Genomic DNA, 24183 nt, shown 5'->3' on the forward strand with positions numbered 1-24183 from the left:
AATCCGGCCCGCGACGACCCCCGCCGCCCGCTGCCGCCGCCTGCTCTTACGGCGCGTGGCGCGGCGACGATCAGAAAAATGGGCAAAAAATCGCCGAAAATCCATTTTGCGCATGCGTATGGGCCTCTCCCGACCCAGAAGAGGTCATTTCCGATGCACTTCCGGGTCGGGGGAGGCCCATACGCATGCGCACAAGCGATTTTCGGCGATTTTCCCCCCGCCCGTGTGCGTGTGCGCATGCGCACGGGCGCACACTCCCCCGCCCTCCGGCCCGCTGCGCGCGCACTCCCCTGCCCTCCGGCCCGCCGCGCGGTCGGCGCGGCGGGCACCGGCCCACTGCGCGGTAAGTCTGGGGACCCCTGGAGAAGAATCAGCTTTCATAACATTGTGATTATTGCAAAATCTTGCATAAGTGTGTCAAAATAGGGATGGAAGTTTGAAATTCAACCAAGTCTAGAAAAAAAACATTCATGTCATAAGGCAAGCTGAAATTGGGCAGGGAGAATCATTTTGCAAGCATTTTTGCCGTTTCAGGGAGGAGTCATGAAAGTGACTGGAATTCTAAGCAGTGTATGCATAAAGTTAGAACTCAATAATGATTTCATAGGACACAATGTGAATTATTGTAGGAGGCCACAAGTCAGTGTTTCAACAGCTCTGGCTCTAGCAACAGCTTCCTCAGTAACACCCACAGCAGTTTTAACAACTGCCACCACCTTCCTGTATGGGAACAAGAATATACCTTTTTATATATATAAAAAAAATTTTTTTACTTTACTAGGTTTACATGACAAAAGCTTACATATCAAAATCCATTCCACGTACCTATGACATTAATTCGGGTTGGCTTCTCCCCTTTCTATCCAATTCCTGTAAAATGCCCACTTATTTGTGATTTTTTTTTTGCATTTATTTTCCCATCTATCCTCTACCACTATCTGTGCAAATATTTAATAGAATCATAGTTGGAAGAGACCACAGTCCAATCCCCTGCCAAGCAGGAAACACCATCAAAGCATTCTTGACATATGGCTGTCAAGCCTCTGCTTAAAGACCTCCAAAGAAGGAGACTCCACCACACATACATACAGTAGTACCTCTACTTACAAATTTAATGCGTTCCGAACGCACATTCATAAGTAGAAAAAATTTGTAAGTCGAATCCCATAGGAATGCATTGGGAGAAAAAATTCGTAAGTTGAAGCAACCCTATCTAAAAATTCGTAAGTAGAAAAAATCCTATCTAAACTGCATCCAAGATGGCGGAGGGAGCTCCATTCGTAAGTAGAAACATTAGTACCAGTGTACTGTACGTATTCAAAAACAGAGTCATTCCATTTTTCCATATTCCATTTAGGTTTTTCTTTCCATCCTAGAGCAATATCTGCCATTCCAGCTAAAATCATGATCTTATACAGCTCTTGGTTATTACTTTTTACTTTATTATTTCCCAGTATTCCCAAAAATAACAAGTCCCTATTAATTTCTATGTTTATTTGGAATAGTCCAGAAATTACCTTTATGATCTTTTGCCAATACAGTATTCCTTAACCAAATTGCATTCCCACCACATCTGTGAGTATAGTCCTTTTTCACAACCGCAATGCCAGCATTTGGGGCTAAGCCCTTTCACTATATACGCCATTTGTTCTATACCATTTTAGTAAAAAAAAAACCTGCTTAATTCCTTATACTTTTCTATTTTTCTATTTTTATATTCTTCATCATTTCTTGTACTGTTCCTTCCTGCTCCCATTTGATCTGGATTATCCTTGTCATTCTGTCTTTGTCTCTTATCATCAGTTTATATATCAGCCCTGCTATCCCTTTCTCCGTTATTTGTCTGTTGTTCAACACCATATCTATTTTCATTTCTGTCCTCATTGTCTCCTCTGTTCTTCCTGTTTTTATTAAATCATAAAGTCCTTCCACTTTCAGCCAAAATTGTTTTCCTATTTTTTCTAAAAGAGCTATGTTTGTAATTAAATTCCCTTGTTCATCAAATATATTGGAACAAGAATACACCTATAACCAAACACACCAAAATGTAGGTTAATGGAACAGAATACTCTTGGAGGAGCCACATGTGAACACAAAGAGAGCCCTGCTAAAGCAGACAAAAGGCCTACCTAGCCCAGAATCCTGTTCTCATAGTGGCAATCTATATGCATATGGGAATCCTGACAGCAGGAAATATGCACAACAATACTCTTCCTCATTTGTGCTCCCCAACAACTGATATTCAGTGACATATTCTGGAGTTGTCCACAGCTATCATGACTAGCAGCCCCTGATAGCCATTCTCCATAAATTCAAACCCAATTCAAAGTGTTTAAATAGCTCAGGACTGCAATACCTTGGGAATTCTAGGAAACAAAAAACGTAGTGCAGTTTTGAAATCAGAGGTTAAAGTCAGTGCTGTTGTGAAAGGTTCAGTCATCTTGATTCAAAATGGTGGCAAACATAACCAAACCTGCTCCTTGATCTCAGAACCACCATGTAAATTTGGTTGTGATATCTTACTAGGTGTCCAAATGCATAAATAAGAGACAGAGAGACAACCAACTTTCCAAAATATGTATCAGATGCAGTCAATTTGTTCCCCCAGCAAACTAACAGCCAACACATTGTGATGTTCTTCCCTGGACTCCAACAGACATTTTTGTTCCTGAATTTAACTTGTTTGAGCATAGTCCTTTAATTCCATCTACTAAATATTGCCAGTCACAATATTCAAAGTCATTATTAAGAATGTATCCTAACAGGCACTACCCAATTTTCTGGCAAAAGCCTACCCAAACTCATTTACATGCAGTAGTTAAGTCCGCATTTTTGCCACATGAACTACCATATTCCTCTGAGTCCTATTTAAACAGCTGTTAGGAGATTTTACATGCAACATGACATCAAGTAATTAAAACTGTTGCTTGAACATTATTACTGTAACATTACATTAGTTAACTTGTATGCCTGAGATTTCTAACCTTAAAAATTGAACACAGTTATTCATTTTATATAGTCCATGTAGAATTTCAGATAAAAAAAATGAAGTGTTCAACTTGACTGGGAGAGAGTAAAAGTTCTTATACTGGAGGTATGCTATCTCAGTGGAAGAATTCTGGGGCATTTTATAAGAGTTTATACAGAACTCTGGGTAAGGCTGCCAGGATATACTATCACCATTCCTGAATGAAAATTCACTTATTGCTTCTTTGTGGTTCTGCATTACAAGTGATGGATAAACTGTCTTCCACTTTCTTGAGCTTTCTGCTGAGGAGCTCTTAATACGTTTCCAAGGAACCCCAGGATTCCTCAAAGCAAAGTTTGAAAACCACTAATTTAACAGGCCCATTTGCTTTTAAAACAAACAAAATCACCCAATGCTGATACCTGAGCGATAAAAGACATTGTAGAAAAGATTCATCCTGACATTTTTAGATATAAGGCTCTTTAGTGACACAATTCCTGCCAAGAACTGCAGTCTCTCCATTCCCCCTTCATAATTGCTAATTATTAAATGTTATGTTTTAAATTCTAAAAACTGTATTATTGTAGACATAGCAGTAGCTGAAAACTGTTGTCCAGGCAATGCCAATTCCCCAATCCTCCTATATAGTTTTCCTATGCTAGCAACTGCACTGCCAGACATAACTTCTTATCAGTCTCATAGCTACCTGCAGGTTATTTTTTGGCTTATCCATGTCTTTTGGCTTATCAATGTCCTGCTTTAAAAAAAAAATCACACACTACACATCAATGTGAATGTTACTGATATAAAAGTATCCCTGGTGAAGGTAAAATTGTGTTGGAAGCCCTATAGTATGCTATGGCAGGGGCAGCCAGCATGGTGTCCTCCAGAGGTTCTTGGACTACTGCGCCCATAATCCCTGACCAATAGCCATTCTGACAGGGGGTGATGGGCGCTGTCATCCAACCACACCCGGAGAACACCACATTGACAGCTCCTGAATGACGACAGGCTTTAACAAGAGAGCACAAACAATGTCTGCTGCCAAAAGCCCCAGTGCCAGGGGCCTTCAACCACTATGAGATTGCTGGGGATCCTTCCCTAGAGATCCCCTTCTGCTTTAGCTTTACCTTAATATAAGTTTTTTGCCCCAAAATTTTAGATCCTTTGTGTATCATTCCCTTGCCCCATGGCTTCTAAAGAAAATTACGTATTTACTTTTCCTCATCACCAACTTCCCTAGAATTTATCCAAATAGCCAAAGTTTTATTACATAAACAGAGTTATTATGATGGGAAAACAACATGTTAAAAGGTGTTTTCTTCAACTGAGAACTCTCCATTGCACCAGCAATCAAGGCCAGCCTTGAAACTAGCTTTAGCTTGGGTTCTAGAAGTCTGGGCAAAAGAAACCAGCCAAATATGGGCCCCACACTTTCTTCTTCTTCTTCTTCTTCTTCTTCTTCTTCTTCTTCTTCTTCTTCTTCTTCTTCTTCTTCTTCTTCTTCCTCCAAATAAAGGCCCAAAGGGGTATTGATTTGGTGGCAACCACTTACCTCCAATGATGTTAGAACCCTGCTGACTTCTGCAATGCGTTTCCATATATCTCCATCTAAGATAAAGCATATTGAAGCTTTATACCTCTGGAAATATTTTTTTAGATTGGAAGCAGAATTCCACAACTAGAATAGCACTCCTGGGATTTGGAAATCCAGGAGATTAATCAAATCATTTAGGCTGAAAAATATTTTGGACAAGCATTTTTTTCTGCTTTATTATCTAAACAACAATTTGCCCATATACCTACACTTATGACAGCTAGTCTTAATCAGCAGCAATCTGCCTTGGATTGCCATTGTCCTTACCCTTTACTATCTATGAAAGGAGAGTGGGAAATCACACACAAGATAAATTACTTCCTCTCAAAGGCTGAGCCATTACCATGATTACCTAATTTGCCCAACCTTCCAGAAAGACAAAAGCCAAACCTTCCATTCATTAGTCTCCCTTAGTCAAGACCCTTTGGTCGGCGGTTCGAATCCCCGTAACAGGGTGAGCTCCCATTGCTCGGTCCCAGCTCCTGCCAACCTAGCAGTTCAAAAGCACGCCCAAAAAGTGCAAGTAGATAAATAGGTACCGCTCCAGTGGGAAGATAAACAGTGTTTCCGTGCGCTGCTCTGGTTTCAGTGTTCCATTGTGGAAGCGGCTCAGTCATGCTGGCCACATGACCCGGAAAAACTGTCTGCAGACAAATGCCAGCTTCCTCGGCCTGTAAAGCGAGATGAGTGCCGCAACCCCCAGAGTTGTCTGCGACTGGACTTAACTGTCAGGGTTCATTTACCTTTACCTTTTTGAAACATGCATTTAGAATATAACTGCAAGAACAACATCCAGATGCTTATCTTAAAATGAAACGGTCAATTCAATAATTTCTATTGCCCTCCCATACCTTTCCCTCTGGCTTCAGGTAGGTAGTCGTGTTGGTCTGACACAGTCTGGGGGGGGGGGTTGTCTAGTAGCACCTTATAGAGCAACTAAGTTTGTTCTGGTATAAGCTTCTGTGTGCATGCATGCTTCTCTGGCCTCACACACACACCAGCACATTACAGGTTAGGAAGGTTAATCTTGAGGCCATCTTTGGGATCTCTCCCCAAGCCTGTGAGATGGGATTCTGTAGAAAAAGATAATGCTAAAGCTGTTGAAACAGTCTCTTTGTTAAGCAGTGCTTTTTTCTGGGAGGACGCAGGGGGACGCATACCATACCCCTAAACATTTTGTGAATCTAAGTTCAGACTCATTGAGGGGGCAGTATTTCAATATGAGTAGGAAAATGAGAGCACCCCTAAACATTTTTTAGAAGAAGAAAAAAGCACTGTTGTTAAGTTAATGGCTCTAGCCATGTCTGTTAAGTATATTTTTGCATAACTAAAGAACTGCACTTGTGCGGCCATAGAAACTAAAGAGCTGGAGCTCTTTCCAGAAAGTGGGTTGAGGGAGGGAGGCCTTTTCCTGGCTGGCGGGTATATCATTCAGATTTTCAGAGTCTTGAAGTTGTACAAAGCAGCAGGAATTTTGAACTGTGCAGGGAAGAGACAGTAGAGGCTTGACCCGCTTTCCATGGGCGTAGGCAGGGGCAGGGGGGGCAGCTGCCCCCCTAGAAGCAGGACCGCTGGCCAGCCTGCGCTGCCGCCCGCCGCCATCTGGGCTGGGTGGCACCAGGGCACCTGGCTACCAGGGCCGCTGTGGGGAGGACGCGGGAGGCGATCCTCCTCTGAGGCCGCTGCTGCTGCGCATGTCTTCCTGGAGCCGTGCAATGCAGCACGGCTTCTGATTGGCTGCAGGAAACTCCTGCAGCCAATCAGAAGCTGCAGGCGCCTCTGGGCACTGCCCATTCCTTCCTCCGAGCGGGAGGAAGCGGCCGAGAGCGGGAAGGAAGCGGCAGCGGCATGGAGACTGCCTCCGCCGCCCAGACCAGCAGCATGGGCTCTGCGCCCCGCTGAGACTGAGGACGCCAGCGCTGCCGAAGATGAGGCGGCGGCAGCAGCATGAGTGGGCTTTTGGGAGGGGGGGTGCTTTTGGGAGGGGGTGGGTTCAGCCAGCCCTGCACCAGCTGAAATCAAGAGCAGCTGTGTACTGTTTCCATGGCCCTTAACTTGGTGGTCTGCTGTGACCTGGGGGTGGGGGCTTGGAGAGGAGTTAGACACCCACCCTGCAGCTGTACAGTCCTCCCACGGCAACCACTTGAGGAGGAACACACATGCATGGGCTTGAGCCCGCCCACGTTCCCACTTTGTGGCCTCCCGCACCCTTGCCCCCCCCCCCTAGTTTTGATCTTGGGTACGCCCCTGACGCTTTCTGAGCTGAATCCAAAGCTATGGCTTGGGGTGGGGTCCTACAAAATTAATGGGGAGCAAGATTTGCTAGAATGTTCAAGCCAAAGACCTTCCATCCTATGCTAAGCCTTTATATATGTATAAATAAGATCATATAGCATGAAGATACAAGGATCTGAAGTGATCTTCATTGTAAGAAAATGAAAAATTATGTATGTAGTGCCACCCCCTGAAATCTCTTACACTGCTCAGAGATTAGGTTGCACACAATTTTATACATTTCAGAGATACAAGGTCTAAAAAATTCAATTTAGTTTTGTAGTTCTTAATGAAAGGAATCACAAATATATGATTGTGCATTTTGCATCTCTCTTCCTCATATAAAGGAAGGAGATACGCATTATTTACTGGGATCTTTTAGGAAGTTTACTGTGTGTCACAGGGAGGGAAGTGATGCATTTTAATGCATCTGCTTCTGCTTGTGGCATACTGTATAGGGAAGCTAGTGGGTCTAGAGACTTGCTCATTGTAATCCTCATGGTAGATCGAGTCTGTACTGTTCAGAATGTCAGAAAGAGAAAAATGAACACACCTGATTTTAAAATAATGTCTATTGTGCCAGTAATTGCACAAAGTATGATTGAATTTCATCAGTTAGAAAGGATTATGTACCTTTATCATATACATCAGCGATGTCCAACACGTTGATCGCGATCTACTGTTCGATCCCTGTGAGGCCTTGGTAGATGTCTAGTGTGCTTTTCCCTTCCCCAAAAAAAGCTCAACAACTTTGAGCTGAACCCCCAAAAACAGGGGTAGATCACCGCCAGATTTTAAATTTGAAAGGAGATCGCAGTGTCCCTGGAGTTGGCCACCCGTGATATACATGAATAGTCGGGGGCATGTAAAAAGTTTTGTTGGGTTTGCAGGGACTCCAAACAACAATGGGGAGCTAATAATATTTAGAAAATTACAGTAGCTATTACAGCTTGGGCTTGCACCACTACCTTCAAGATTATGTGTCTAAATATCTTCTGTACTTCTGCAAAGCCTAGAGCAGGAGTAGGCAACCTAAGGCCCGTGAGCCGGATGCAGCCCAATCGCCTTCTAAATCCGGCCCACAGACGGTCCGGGAATCAGCATATTTTTACATGAGTAGAATGTATCCTTTTATTTAAAATGCATCTCTGGGTTATTTGTGGGGCATAGGAATTCGTTCATTTCCCCCAAAAAATATGATCCGGCCCACCACATGGTCTGAGGGACGGTGGACCGGCCCACGGTTGAAAAAGGTTGCTGACCCCTGGCCTAGAGGTTCCCCCTAACCTGCTGATATCAGCCTCCTCTGTGTTGATGGCACTGACAGGCTACATAAAAAGTGACATACAGAGAACTGAGTGCACTATTCGTGTATACACTAGACTTATCAAGACTTTGAGATATTTCCATTGTTCCTTAGTCTTTAGGCAAAAAGCATGTGATCAACACATTTTTATTGTACATTATATTTGTAATTACAGCAGTTAAATGTCTGCTTCTTACGTGGCATAATTTAAACTCAAAGCTCAGGCCTCATTAAACATCTCATTTCAAAAGCCTACTAATAGCTTTTCTTGATATTCCACTGAGCATGACAAAAACATGACAAATTTTTCTCCATAGCTACCTTCATTTAAATATTATAATTAATCCCATTATGTATTTTATATTATAGGATAGGTTTTTTGTTTAATTGTCCCAGTCTAAACTCTGTTGTAGCATTCGAATAACATCTGTAGTAGTTGGTAGTAAGAATCGAGACCACAGATAATTAAATATTTATTTATACTTTTGGCTTTGATAACAAACTGACAAGTTTTGGCAATAAGTTAATAATGAATATGTGAAATATGGAGTGGATGAGAAGTTGTATGTAAAACAAGAAGATATTCTTTATTCTATTATATTAGATAAAAACATTTCTTTATTTTAGTTGATTTGTTTTATATTTTTGTATTAATGGATGATGAAGAATGTTTATTTTGTTTATTTCAATTAAGCAAATAAAATTATATATATATATATATATATATATATATATATATATATATATATATATATATGAGTTCACAGCTGAAAACCTTCAGATTTAAAACAGCTACAAAAATTATCAGTGTTCATTTTCTTAAGCATCGTGGTTTAGCCAGTGGTCCTCTATCCCATCTCATCATTAAGACAAATGTCCGTAGGAACAGGAAGAAACTGTTCAGTAAGAGAAAGGCTAGAAAACAAGATGAGTGCCACCTTAATTCCAATGCCTAGTCTGATACTCCTGCTGCTTTGAGATAAATGAAATAATCAGCAGGTAGGGTAAATGTGTTAGTATCGTTAAAAACTGAGTAATTAAACTCCATTCTAATTTGATTTGCCAGTTTGCCAAGCACTCTTTCCCTGAATTATGAATAAGGTTAAGATCCAACAATCCTGTGCAATGCTTCCCAGTTTGGTCATTAATTGCATTAGTTAATCCCCAAAGATGAGGAGGGGAGATAAAGTTAAGAAGTTATGTTTGGGTTATAGAGTTGGTTAAAGTACATAACACGCTGACACCCCCCCCCCAGTAATTAAAACCACTAGTGGAAAATGGCTGCATGATCTACTGCCACCACAGAGTGCAAATTCAGTCATTGACATATTCTTTATCTTTCTGAAATATCAGGCTGCACACATATGCAGGGCTCTGGGAGTAACTGTAGACTATACTGCATGGCTGACCATGTGCTCGGTTGTACAGCTACAGCTATGAATGATGCCACTTTATCTCATTGTAAAAGTGACTAATAAGTATTTTCAAGTTCACCATCTTCAGCATTAAGAAAGCCTTAAGAAAATGGCTCTGTGCATTAGTTTGCCACTTTGCCTTAAAAGTGACTTTTTCAAGCCAGTATCATTTGACTGATATTTTACTTCTTTACTGTATTAAAACCCTAACCATGTATGTGTTTCAATAGCAGCATTTGAGTCGTGAAATACAAATTAGTCATCCCAGCCCTATTAAACACAAAACCGCTCTAGGACCATCTCAAGTGATCTGAAAGCATACAAAATACAAAACAACGACTCAACTGACAATTGCTTTGATGCAGAGATCAGAGCCACAGCCCACCAATTAGAAACCACTGTATTTCCAGCATGTGTCCCTGGTTCAGAAAAGGGCAAGCTATTAAATCTGTATATTTTGTCCTTTTGGTTGCACTATTCTCACCCAAATCACAGGAGGTGTTATTATATCTACCATTCCTTCTGAGCCTCCACTTTGAACAACAATTTATGGAAAAGAAAATAAGTGATGGATTTGTCGCAAGTCCTTCAAAATACTCATTTGAATCATCTGGCTTTCCTCCTCAATGTTGTCATCCTTGTGCCAACCTTCTTTAGTTAGTAGTTTAACACTGTATAATAAATGGCAAGACATCACCTTCAGATAAAGAATAAAACGCTCCCCACCTTAAATTACTTTTACTCAAGTAATAAGGAGATTGTCTTTTAGTCACTGCAGTCCATCCCTAATTTGAGTACAAAAGCATCAGACTGATTACTGGAATACCTTACCTACGTAAACAATGATAATTAAGCACTGTGTGCTGCTCTCTTATGAAGAGCCCAAATTACGGTCAGATTTGCAGAAAACAAGGGGCAAGCTGTGTTAATCACCAAAGGACCTTGTCCCCTTATAGTTTCATATTCTTGAAGCACTGTACAACTTAAATTCAAATAATCTCACAGCGCAAACAAAATCACCCTTTCAAAAAGCATATTCTGGTGTATAATTATGCAATGATGAGTTTTAATTACATTAAATTCATATGCTGAGATCTAGATTAAAATTGCAAAGTGTAAATTTAACCTTGGTTAATTCCACAGGAATAAATTTGTCTTCAACAGGCAAAGAGCTAATTTAGAGGGGAACACACATAACATCCCACTTACACTGCTAAATTATTACATTCAGGAAGATACGTCAACAAGATTTCTCTATAAACTGGGGGGGGGGGGAATCTATCTATTAGCCAATATAGTTCAGTGATTGGAGCCTAAGACCAAAAAAAGCTCATCTTCGTTTAGTGTCATTCACACACTTTTAGGGTAATACAAGCAACAACAAAAAGATCACTGCTATTTAAGGGTTTGCAGTCTAAATTTTAAAGTGAAGTGAAGACAGAAAAAGGTGTGAGGGGAAGGGTAATAAGGGAAGGATGAGAGGAAATGCAATTCAATGTAATTAAGTTTCATTTCAATGGGGGGATGTGGGACACAAAGTTAGCAAAGGGTTGTTTTTTTTAAAAAAAGGAATGGAGGATGTAATACACGGGAGGAAGCTTTGGGAGCAAGGACCAAAAAAAGAGAACTGGTAGAATTGTTTAAGAAAGAAGATATGGAGCAGCTGAGGGCAGGAGAGCTGACTGAGCAAAGGCCTCAATTATAGCCTTATATTCAGCATACCTGATTGAATTGTCCAGCAGCATCTGACAAAGAGAACTGAAGCTCAAACCAGCTGTTTCATGATTCCATCTCAAGGTCCTGTGACAACAAAAATCTAACAAAGCAGTTCTCAAGCTTCCCTCTTCCCACACACCACAGATCATTTGAGAATGGCTGGGGGGTCTTCGTAGATCACTTAATGATTTTTGTTTTATGAATCAAAGCACATGCCTTACTAATACAGTAGAATCATTTATTATGTGTGGGTTTCAGATACGAAAATCATGTATAAACTAACCCTTGTAGCCACCCCGCGGCTAGAGAGTAAAAGGGAGAGAGAAGTCCCAGTACTCCAAGATGGAGAGGTTAAAACAGATGGAGCAAGATGGAGAGGTTAAAACAGGCATAGGCAAACTCGGCCCTCCAGATGTTTTGGGACTACAATTCCCATCATCCCTGACCAATGGTCCTGTTAGCTAGGGATCATGGGAGATGTAGTCCCAAAACATCTAGAGGGCCAAGTTTAATAATAATAATAATTTATTATTTATACCCCGCCCATCTGGCTGGGTTTCCCCAGCCACTCTGGGCGGCTTCCAGCAGAAAAATAAAACACAGTACTCTATTAAACATTAAAAGCCTCCCTGAACAGGTCTGCCTTCAGATGTCTTCTAAGTTTACCTATGGGTTAAAATTTCTTTCTTGCCTTGGGTAACCCAAGTGGACCTGACGCACATCAGCTCTGGAATCCTAAGGCTGATTTGTATGCCTAGAGCTGGCATACTGAGCAGGCCTTGCCCCTCAAGCAAGGTGAATCCCGATCATACCTGGTGCAAAAAGGGCTTTTGAGCTCTCCTCATTGTTTGGATTTAACTTGTGCAATTTTAACCAGCCTGCTTTCAACCTTGTATGGTTGAAATTGTACAAATTAAATGTAAGATGAAATCATACTATATTTTCATAACCATAGCCTTACCTTTCTAGAGCACCAGATGTGCCTGCTTCTGTGATCAAAGTGTTCTATAACCTTTTCATGGACTCCCTGAATGGAGTTCACAGACCACAGTTTGAGAACCTCTCTAAGACATTCTATGGATGCTTTTCTTCTGTTTCTTTACTTTTGATGTGTGTTCCTCTGAGGGCTGCTTTAAATGTAACTTTTACCAAGTAGAAGAACAATCAGCACCTGCCATGCTAGAAAGATCAATTGCTGTGTGTGAAGTTGAATTAAAACTGCTCTGTAAGGTGGATGGCTGGGTCAAAATGGGCCTATTCTGTGAATTGAAACGTTGGCTATTGTCTGTATTCCAAATTATTCTGCCCTTTCTCTTTGTTGTATACCAAATGATTTTCAAGTTTAATTTCCTTTTGCCTTCCCCCTTGCTCTGAGCAACCCTGTCAGACTCCAGTGAGTGTGCAATATGGGATAATTATGCTAACAAGATCTGTAAAATGTAATTACCTTTTCCCAGGACAACCTCTGTTCTGAAGTTCTAATAATGTACACTTACATAAAACTTAAAATGCAGCTGGAAGCTTTTAAACATAAGGGGCTGAGAAGTAATTCCAAATCAAGAAAAAAGACTTCTCCAGCTTGACTCATGACAGCAAAAGCTTACATTTTTGTTAATGCTCAAATGACCACTTGACACAGTGATGGCGAACCTATGACACGTGTGTCAGATGTGACACGCAGACCCCTCACTGCTGGCACGCGCCCCATCGGCCCATTCGCGCTGTTCTTGTTGTCCCCCCCATTTGTTCCCCCACTCCTCCTACAGCTTGTCTCCGCTAGAGCTTGTCTCTGCTGTTAAAACCCGGATCCTTTTTTGTTATTGTTGTTGCTGGTAGCCAGAGATTGGTTTTTAACCCTTTCTGCGCTGGGTTTTTTGGTGCAGGCTATGTCGGTGCTGTGTGTTAGTTCCAGCAAAGGTATTATTCATCATTTATTTCTGTTCTCTTTCCCCCAAAAAATGTGCAGCAGCTTTGGGGGATCCCCCCCAAAAGCAAAGCAACTTTTGCACCTCCCAAAAAAAACCTCCAAAACTTTGGTCAGCAGCTCCCCCCAAAAAGCTCAACAACTCTGGGCACTTTGTGATAAATAAGGGATTTTTTGTTTGGTTAGGTTAAATAATTAGGTTTTTTAATTAAATACAGTTATATATTACAATTATACATTTTTATTATTTAAACTATGAATATCACAAAATTATGTTTTTTTCTCGAAGTGACACACCACCCGAGTTATGCTCGGTTTTTTGGCGAATTTTGACGCACCAAGCTCAAAAGGTTGCCCATCACTGACTTGACAAAAACCCTGCTAACAATCACTGTGAGCAAACTGTGATCAAACCAGCTATTTGAAAATGATCTAAATGCCTATATAAGATGGGAACCCCCCCCCTTTGTTATCTGCTTTCATACACAGAAGAAATTGGTTTAGCTAAAACGTCTTACTTTTCTGTTGCTACACCTGAATCTAGGTTAATAATAATAATAATAATAATAATAATTTATTATTTGCACCCCAGCGACTCTGGGCGGCTTCCAGCATATATAAAAACATAATGGTTATATTTCCACCAATAAATCTAATTTTTTTTCTGGGTTATTAAAATGTCTGGCCAAACAAAACCCTAATAGGTATTCAAACTGCATTATTTTGATATAATGCAAAGGGGAAGTTATGGAAATCTACCTGAAGAGCTACAATAATTGCTACATGTTCATGTCAAGAAACAGATTGTGGATCTTCATGAACATCAACAGACTTGGAAGGAATGAAGGGATTGGAAAGCAGCAGCTACTAGAGTTGTTTACCAGTCACGCCCCAATAGTTATACAAGTGTAGAGGGTCAGGACAATGTCTGGTTTGTGATGCTGATATTTTGGATGTTCACAAGCGAAATTTGGATGTAAGAGTTTTCATGATCTCTCTAGGACAATACTGTCTTTTAGTGAAAAGCTTACTATCAGGACCTTCAGGAAAGTCATTATGGGACAGACTGTAGGACACACTGAACATTTCAAATAATTGGAACCAAATAACCTAATAAAGGATAATGCACACTGTGGGATGGCTGAAATTAAATTAAATTAATCCTAAGGGTAGTGGTGAAGCAAAAAGGGGTAATATAATTGCATTCACATTAAAAAAAACCAACCCCAGTAATTTAATGTTGCTCATCCCTAATCTGAAATGTTATCATCTTGTCCTTTTCTTCTCTATTCCTTCTACAATACAGAAATGCTGAAAGGAAGCAACATAATTGTAAGTTTGTGACTTTTTTGTTTCTAGAGAGGAAACAAAACTGTTAATAGGAAGGAGGAAAGAAAATCTTTACGTGCCAGCATCAATAACCAATACGAAAGCATTATTTACAATAGAGGATGCACTTGTGACAGCAATTAGAATAATTTCTACATATAAGAAATACAAGAGCTGCTGGCAGATTCCTATCACATTTGTCATAATTACCTTTCTAGGAAAATGGTTACCATATAAAGTGGCACCCATATAAATGTACCTAACTACTTCACCTCAAGGTGTTGTTGTTTTTTAAAAAAAGACAGAGAAAATTAAGATTTTATAGTCTTTTACATCAATGTATTGATTACTTCACAAAACATTGTCTGGCAACTCAGTTTAAAGGTTTTCTTTCCTCTAACTCACAACTTTGCAATAAAGCAAAGATTTCAGCTGCATGTCTATCTACCTGTCGTTGTTTTTCTTAAGTTAATACTGCAGAAGCAAAAAGTACGATTTAATTTTAAAGGAAAAACAAAAGTACAATGCCTGGGTGTCAGAAGTATTCTGTAATATTCCACTATATTAATTTTGCAATGCAAAACACACAAAAGGGTTTGAGAAGAAATATTCCACCACCCACTATGCATGTCAGAGGACAAAACCCTTTGCAGGTTGAAGGCCTATCAACATTTGCAAGCAAATGTCATGGAAACGAAAGCTCTCTCCATGGTAACATCATCCCTGGAACAGCACCTAGCCACAACAACATCGAACATACTGTGACCTTGTCCCGGAGCATAACATGTTTTTTTTGTTCTTCAGACTATTCACAATATTCAGCATGCCTGACAAGTATACAAATTTAATCCATTAAATTTCAAATAAGCAAGTTTCAGTCTGAAGCTGAATATACACAAGAGGAAGCTGATGAGCTGTTATAAAAGACGAGCGTGAAGAAAACAAGGTGTTGACAAAAGTTATTTATCCTTGGTCCTTAAAGTATCAAAGCTTAGGTACATGTTTCAGCTCGACTCATAAAGTATAGGCTACCACTTCTTACACAAGCTAAGTTCAGGGCTCTCTCTGTGGTGTAATATTACAGAGGTGTATGGAATACAGCAATGGGCACAAAATTCACTCCTGGGACTCTCAGCCACAAACCCTCCCCCACCTTTTTAAAGCCAGTTTCTAGCTGCCATAGCTTTTAAATGTATGCTTGAAAGTATATGAACAAAGCTTGTTAAAATGATTCATTAAAATTTTCAGAAGTTGGCTTGAGGTAGTGGGTGAGTGGGTGGGGGGGAGCTCTCCAGCATTCTTGTCCTTGCTACCATGACCAGAAAAGCCAGAGTTCTGCAAAATTATTATTATTTTGCAACCACAACTTCCTTCCAGGTTAAAAAAAAAACCTAATCTTTATTTGCAGCATTCAACCACTCAATTATTTTTAGTTTGCATAATGTCTACATGCGACAGAATTCACATTTTTAGATTTGGGATTGCCGAGGCACATCATTTCATTATCTTTATACACATGGATCTAGCAAAGCGATTGTTCCAAAGTTATAAATATCACGAGGATGATGACTTGCTAGAGACTTGCATGTTGTCATCCACAACTTAATAAACACTTACCTTTCAGGGCTTTTGAAACAACAGAGAACATTTGTTCAATATGTTTATTATCCTTCCTTCAATAATAATAATAATAATAATAATAATAATAATAATAATAATAATAATAATACCTCAAGGCAGCTTGCACAAGAAATCCATATAGATGAACTAGCTCAATATGAAGATTAGAGCTCAGTTAATGATTTACTATAAATAATTTATGAGAAGTTTAGCTCCCTTTCATTTGCAGTATATTCACAACCTGATCAGTCTGCCCAAACATGTTCTAAAATGTCTATGAATATTTTAGTTCTGAAATGATGGCAGGTTTTAAAAAGCCAAGTCTCTTGTGCTTTATATGACAAATCAACCGAACTGCACTGTATCAATTCTGGTCTGTAACTAGGTGCTCATGCGCACACACATAAGCCACTCTTTAGGTGTACTCTAACCATGTTTGGTAAACACATGACGGGGAGCTGTGGGAATAAACAAGCTAGCTCTGCCCCCTGCTTCCATTCTGTGCATAATGCCCACAAGCTGCAGGGCAATCTTCTCAAGTGGGGTTCTTCCTGCACTTGTAGAGGCTCCCTGCACATTTTAGAAACCCACCATCAATCAAAGTCTTAACCAGTCCACACACGAGGATTACTTTCTGCACATTACTGTGCTGCTACAGAATAGACAAGTACAAACCGACTTATATAGGGAACCCATTGACCCATGTTTACCTACTTCTCTTAGCTTCCACCCAGAAAGACAAAACCATGGTCTACAGCCAAGTCCTACAATATAATCACATCTGTTCAGATCCTGCTCTGGATGGTAGGACTCAAACCAATGGCTTGAATTGTACAAGGAAGGAGATTCAAACTAAACATCAGGAGGAACTTTCTAGCAGTAAGAGCTGTTTGACAGTGGAACTTGCTTCCTTGAAAGGTGATGGACTCTCCTTCCTTGGAGGTTTTTAAGCAGAGGATGGATGACCACCTGCCATGCATGCTTTAGTTGAGATTCTTGCATTGCAAGGGGTTGGACTAGATGACCCTTGGCTCCCCTTCCAATTCTACAATTCTATGATTCTCTGATAAACTCCCCAGCACCCCAATTCCACTTGACCTCTTTCCTTTATTGTGGGATGTTCTTATTACTAGAAGCAGAATAGCACAGAAAACTTAAAAAGTATATCAGTAGCAGCAATAAAACATAAAACAGCACATTTCTGGGAAACTAATGCCATCTGTAGACATGCTGTTTCCTGAACAATGTTAAAAATGCTAATGATGTTCAAGTTTACAATACCGCCGAGAACCTTATTATAAAAGCAGAAAATATCTACCAAAGTTGTATGTCTAAAATGTCTCAAGTTATGGTACAAATATGTACCATCAGTGCTAATATTTAGTATATGGTGAGAAATATAAGCTTGAATGTTTTCTCTTTATTTTAAAAATACATTTTTAGAAAAGAGTTATTGGCAGGACTTCAATTTAGGTTTGAAACGAAAACCACTGTGAGACTCTAGATCAGGCATCCCCAAACTGCGGCCCTCCAGATGTTTTGGCCTACAACTCCCATGATCCCTAGCTAACAGGCCCAGTGGTTGGGGAAGATGGAAATTGTAGTCCAAAACATCTGGCGGGCCTAAGTTTGGGGATGCCTGCTCTAGATTCTAGGGGTCCCCGCTCCACAAGAACTGAGTATAAGATTGACTGGTAGCAAATTTGTATGTGTATTGGAAACATTTATAATATCCCAGTGCAATGTATAAGGTGCCCTCACTCCCAACAAATAATAAAAATTGTCCCATTTATATTGTGTTTGTCTGTCTTCATTTTTTCTTTAAACAGCTCTTCATATAAAGGAGTCATACATACCTGCATAGGACATTAATCAATTGACACTGATTGCAGGCAGTGGGTATTGCAGTGATATAAATATTAAATAATAATAATGCAAGACCATCTACTTCTAATAATGGTGAGTAAAGCCAAATCTTAGCTTTGCATCCACAGTTTCTAATTAACATTATTGAAAAATCTCTTGCCAGCTCACATAATGGTTTTCTTAAAAATCATAAAGAACTAAGAAACATAGAGCACTAATTATACCCTAGGAGGTGGTTTAGGGGAAATTGCTTCTGTGGTGTAGCACAAAACATAACCTTTTGGAGCCATATAATAGATTATTAACCGGTACAATCTGAAGTGCACTTTTGCAATGCGGCACACTGATGAATTTGCCCTGCTTCATTTCGTATGATGTAAATAACTAATAGGTCATTATGGATTCCAGCTAGCTGAGATTGTTAAAGAGTATTATAAAATATTTGTGGCTTAAAGCTAACTTTACTCCTTTACTTGTTTAAATGTATTTAAAAGTGCGGTGAAAGATTTTCTACTCAAAAGGACAAAGAATTTGAAGGCATATTGAAATTTACTAGCTTATTTCTGGATAATATAGCTAGTTTAATTTAATGAGATGTTGATTAAAAAGAAAAATTAAGAAAATGAACCATTTTAAAGTTTGGGCTGATTTAATGTACAGTAATACACGTTTTTAAGTTGGAAGGAGGGAGGCAAATGCCTTCTTATGTGAGGCCTTAATGCCATGGGTGGAAGGGAAAGTTCTAGGGTAGGTGCAGATTAATTCTCTCCTGTATGTCTTAATCCCCTTAATCACGTTTTTCGCGCTTTGCGCATGCGCAGATCGCGCGCGCGCCACTTCTGCGCACACGCGCGCGGCGAAAACACTTCCAGGTTTGCGCAGTTCGTAACCCGAAGTGTTCGCAAACCGAGGTGGTCGTAACCCGAGGTACGACTGTATTTAAAAGAAATCCTAGATACGCAAAACATAAAATAACAAAAGCTTTAAAAATGTATTTTGCAACTAGTTCCTGATTAACAAAAAAAAACTTTTCTTACAGAATGCACATTTCTAATTCATCTTTCTCTATATGAAGTCAGAAATCACTTTAGAAAAGCTTTATAATTGAAAATAAGCTGTCTTCCCTTTTCAGAGGAAGTCAATAATGCTTCTATGCAGTAGGTAAATCAATTTTGCAGAGACTGCTTACTTAAATATCAAGTGGCCTCAAAAGCCCAAAAAGACATCCCACAGAAGGCTGTAATTTCCAAAGCAGCTAGCCTAAATAATTTTCCTTAATAGTAAGCATTATGAGTTTCTCTGACCGGTACCATTTAAAAAGAAGCAAAGATTTTTGAAGTATCGGTTTGAACAACAAAAAAAAAACAGTAACACTTGCAATAGGGACATGTGAATGTGAATTTATAAATCTGCAGTATTGTTTAGATTGAAAAATGCTCCAATAGTAAAAACTACAATTTTCCCTATAAGAAAGATTGTAGATTTGTAAATAAGTTTGCATTCTCACTGTAGACATAGGCATTTTGTCTACCCTCTCCAAGCAAGTGGCAGAGCAGAGAAAAGAGATGAGCAGAATAAAAGCAAAGAGTCTGAAAAAGAAAAGAGAAGAAATAGCAAGGAAGTAACATCTCATTTTCTGTCCCCACAGTGCATACCCTGTTTCTCATATTTTAAGGCATCCCCATAAAATAAGCCATAGCAGGATTTTTAAGCATTCAAGGAATATAAGCCATACCCCGAAAATAAGACATAGTGATAGGAGCAGCAGCAATGCCGGCCGCGGCAGGAGGAGGAGGAAAAAAATAAGACATCCCTTGAAAATAAGCCATAGTGTGTTTTTTTGAGGAAAAAATAAATATAAGACGTGCCTTATAATATGAGAAACACGGTATTAATGTCAACTATGTGCACATTGCAGGCAGGATAGCTTTAAGCACTTCCCTCTGCTATAATCAAGGCACTTGGAGTATTTTAAATGCTATCAGAAATATATTTGTACTCTGATAGTGCTATATATAAAATAATAGTACTGGGATGGTCAAACTGTAGTTCAGGGGTCACATGTGGTTCTTTGACCAATCTAACTGTAGCTCTTGAGCCAACAAAGGTGTCTGTGCATTTTGCAGTTCCTGGCATCCTCCCTGGCACACAAGGCATCCTCTGCCCTCTGCAACCACTTGGGCTGCAGGTGCCACTGGGGGTACGGGGGAGAGTCTCAGGAATTCAGCAGACAGAAAAGGTAATTTAAGAGGCGGATTTGGGGGGGGGATAGTATACAGTGGAGAGGGATGAGAATGCTGAAGTAGCATGGGGTGGGGGAGAGAAGCAGCTGTCTAAAGTTGTGGAAAGGAGCAGGATGTCACTGGCTGCTAAAGACTGCTGTGGTAGTATGAACGCCATGGAAAGGGAAGAAACGAAAACAAGCCCAGGGAAGAGGAAAAAAAGAGGAGTCTAGAGCCTGGAAAGGGGTAAGCAGTCAATTAGTGTTGCTCATGGTCACCGTGCAAGAGTGAGACCCAGTTTATGGGGCCTTTCCCAATTCATCCACCATCCATGATCTGCAGGCCACACCTAGAAAGGGGGATTATTACTCTGCTCTCAGCAAGGGCTTTTCAAAGGGGATTAAGACATACAGGAGAGAATTAATCTGCACCTACCCTAGAACTTTCCCTTCCACCCATGGCATTAAGGCCTCACATAAGAAGGCATTTGCCTCCCTCCTTCCAACTTAAAAAAAACCAAAACCTTCATCTTTATTTGTAGCATTCAAAAATGATCTTGTGTAACTATTTCTGCAGGAAATGAGTTGGACCCACCTCACCACCCTGCAGTAACATTTTTAGTTTGATGATGGAGTTTGCAGTGGCATCTAATTTACTCTTCTATTCATGCCATTTATATATGTAAAGTAGCTTTAAGCATAATATTATCAAGATATAAACTAAAAAAGAAAGTATGAGGAAGAAAATCAAAATTTTAGCCAGAATGGAAGATATTGTATTCAATGTTAAAGGAGACATACCCCTGTGAAATGTATCACTCACAATAAAGGAAGCAACTTGAAGTCCCACTATGATCAAATAACAAAATAAAAAGGTTTTATCTGTATACCTCCCTGGATCACAGTTAAGGAGAAATAATCTAATCACTTTAAAATTAAGCAGTCAACAAACCTGACTTTCTGCATTCATTAGTGTAGCTGGCCAAACTGAAATCAGTTGATAATATTGTATATCTAAAAATGAATGAATGTTTAAGTCCTGTGTAAGGGTTGTGCACACCTTGTGGCTCTCAAACTTTTGATGGTTGGCTTCTGTGGCTCAAAAGGTCTGAAACTTTGGCCACAGTGGCAATCTATAGTTCACAAGATCATGTTGGCAATGTGGGCTCTTGTGTTTAGATGGACTTTGTGCATAGGAAAGGATATAGACCAGAGAATAAAACAACAGCACAAAATTACCCAATTTTCTAGGGTGGATTTCCAAAGTTTTAAAGATTTGTACACTTGAAAAACAGCATTTATACCTACAAGAATATCTAGAAACAGGATGAAAAAGATACCCTAAGAGCCTTGTGTCTTCTACAGTTTTAAACTTCACATGATTAGCATTAGCAATCACTAATACATATTGATATAAAAAGATGGACAAGATGTTCCAAACTATCACAGAAAGTCAAAGACAGATGCAGCATCTCAAAAGAACTAATTTTTCATTGGTTCACTGTGTGTTACAACTTACAGAAAATAATATGAGAGATCTGGCTCCTATCTTTGGGCTACAGAGGTCAGACTGATTGCCAACGGTGCTCCAACGGTACAGAAGGCTGTGCCGTTATCATAAATCCTGACTAGGCTAACTCAAGCTGTCATATAGTGAAAATACTCTCAATTATTATTCTAGCTATAGGTAACACATTAAAAAAATGAAGCAGAAGGACAGCTCCATGCTACTGTTTACTGTAGAGTGTCTACTCCCAAATAAAACACTAACAAAGAATTAACATTTTTCTCTTACAAATGTTCTTTGCAGCAAAGTCCATGAGATAAAAGAAAGAAACTACTGTACTTACTATTAACTTGTATGGAAACTGGGGTTTAACACCAAAGCTAATGATGTAAATGTCATTTTTTTTATTCATGTTTGACACAGGTTTATGGGTGATAAACATGTCCTGTATTTAGCCTATTCAAAGTCACCACAATTTGAGGAAAGGAAAGTAGTAATACTACTGCTTCCTTTTCTTATTTGTTCCATATAATTGCCCTTTCTGTTGCTTTTCTGTATATTTAACTTCCAAGTCAATATGTATGCCATTCTTTCTCCCATTAACAAGAATGTCTTTTTGCAGGAGAATTTCCACAATTCAGAAATAAAATAGTAAGCAAGATTTGTACATTTTCATTCAGTGCCAGATTTTATTTTATCCTTTACGATAAATTACTCACGGTTACAGGTAGGTAGCCGTGTTGGTCTGGGTCGAAGTAAAATAAAAAAATTCCTTCAGTAGCACCTTAAAGACCAACTAAGTTTTTATTTTGGTATGAGCTTTCGTGTGCATGCACACTTCTTCAGATAATTTACTCAAACACCTTCCATCAAATCTTGATAAAGATAGAAAGGTACAAGCAGTATGCTCAAATATTCATGGTCTTTGTATTAAGAAGTGCTTGTGGAAAACTAATAATTTGATAAATTTTTGTGAAGGTTTCAAGATAGACACAGGATACTGCATATCAAAGCCAACTGACTCTTCAGAAAGCCAAAAAAATGGATTTTAAGGTTAAACAAATAAATATTTGCTTAAATATTTTTCTGGCAGTGAATGATGAAATTCTCAACAGCACCACTCATATCGAAACCATTATACAGTGATTTAAAAAGTCAAAATCATGGCAACTTACTCCTACAGGCTGAAAAATTAGTCCGTCCACTTCATGACTGACTTCTCTAGCAAAATTTCCCTCAAGAAGCTGTAAAAAACATCAAAGAGTTATTTGGTTTTACAATCATAAGAATAGTAGCCATGCCAAAAAATAAGACATAGACATCTACATCAATGCAATAAAGCATTTACTGGAAAACACTGATTTCCAGCATCTACTACTCACTTCTCATTAAATAAACAAACAGGTAAGTTTAGAACAGGCATTCCCGTGGACGATTGTCAGTGGGCCGGACATGCGCAGAAGCATTTTCCAGCACCTGCGCTGCCCATGTCCAGGGCTCCTGAAATTGCTTCTGTGTGTGTCCAGAAGCCGAAAATCACGGCTGGACATGCGCAGAAGCGATTTCTAGCGCCCGCACTGCCCATCTCCGGGCTCCGGAAATCACTTCTGCGCATGACCGGAAGCCAAAAATCACGTCTGGACATGCGCAGAAGCGATTTTCGGCGCCGTGCTGCCCATGTCCAAAACGTCTGCAGCACCAGAAATCGCTTCTGTGGCTGCGCAGACACAATTTCTGGCGCCGCTCGGCGAGTCCCCGTGCCACGCCGGTTTAGCGCAGTGTGCAGGGGATTTGCCGAGCGGGCGGCTCGGTGACCGGGCGGCTCGTGGTCCGGATAAATGGCCGGAGGTTACCGATGCATGGTTTAGAAGATAAGCAGAACAATGAGAGCCATGAACTAATTCCCTTTTTTCTAAAGTTCACAAGCTGACGATTGCACTGCAAGAAGACATACAGCCAATTCAGACTCAACATTCCTCCACAGATAAAGCACATCTTATTAGACATTGAACAAGCCTTGCAACCAAATGCCCTGACCTCGCCTCCATGAGAGCCAGCCGCCAAAAGTCCCGGATGATTCCAAGGAAAATGTATAGGAACCATTTTACATATTACCTGTCCCTATATGGGTTGCATTATTTCCCCCCAAATTCATGTGAATGATTGATGTGTTCAGACATATTGGTAAACAATGATTTACTATTAATAACTTCTCCCAACCATGCCACTCATAGCACACTAATGTGGCCAATGTGTTCTCCTTTTTATAGGTCATCTTGCTTTTGAATATCCTTCCCAACACCACGTTTTATTATTCCTGTTAGCTTGTGGAACTTGGAAGCTTTTATTTGTGAAGATTTTGTTAGGAAACCCTCAAATATTTGGAGATAGAAGTCTGTTGAGGTGAACATTTTGTTATATGATGTCCTCAAAACAAGCC

The 24183-nt window shown here is 39.8% G+C and overlaps 1 protein-coding gene across 3 annotated transcripts in view; it reads right to left on the reverse strand.

Annotated features, from left to right (window-relative positions):
* The window catches only part of RNGTT (RNA guanylyltransferase and 5'-phosphatase), a 119003-nt gene that overhangs the window by 25103 nt on the left and 69717 nt on the right, over positions 1 to 24183 (reverse strand). For 2 of the 3 annotated variants that reach the window (XM_035109413.2, XM_035109416.2), the window contains exon 12: positions 22919 to 22987. The exons of the other annotated variant lie outside the window; for it this stretch is intronic. In XM_035109413.2, the coding sequence (XP_034965304.1) occupies positions 22919 to 22987 (69 nt within the window). The remainder of the gene's footprint in view (positions 1 to 22918; positions 22988 to 24183) is intronic. 3 annotated transcript variants of the gene reach the window in all.

The sequence above is a fragment of the Zootoca vivipara genome, chromosome 3 (genome assembly GCF_963506605.1).
Source record: "Zootoca vivipara chromosome 3, rZooViv1.1, whole genome shotgun sequence".
In the NCBI taxonomy this organism is placed as follows: domain Eukaryota; kingdom Metazoa; phylum Chordata; class Lepidosauria; order Squamata; family Lacertidae; genus Zootoca; species Zootoca vivipara.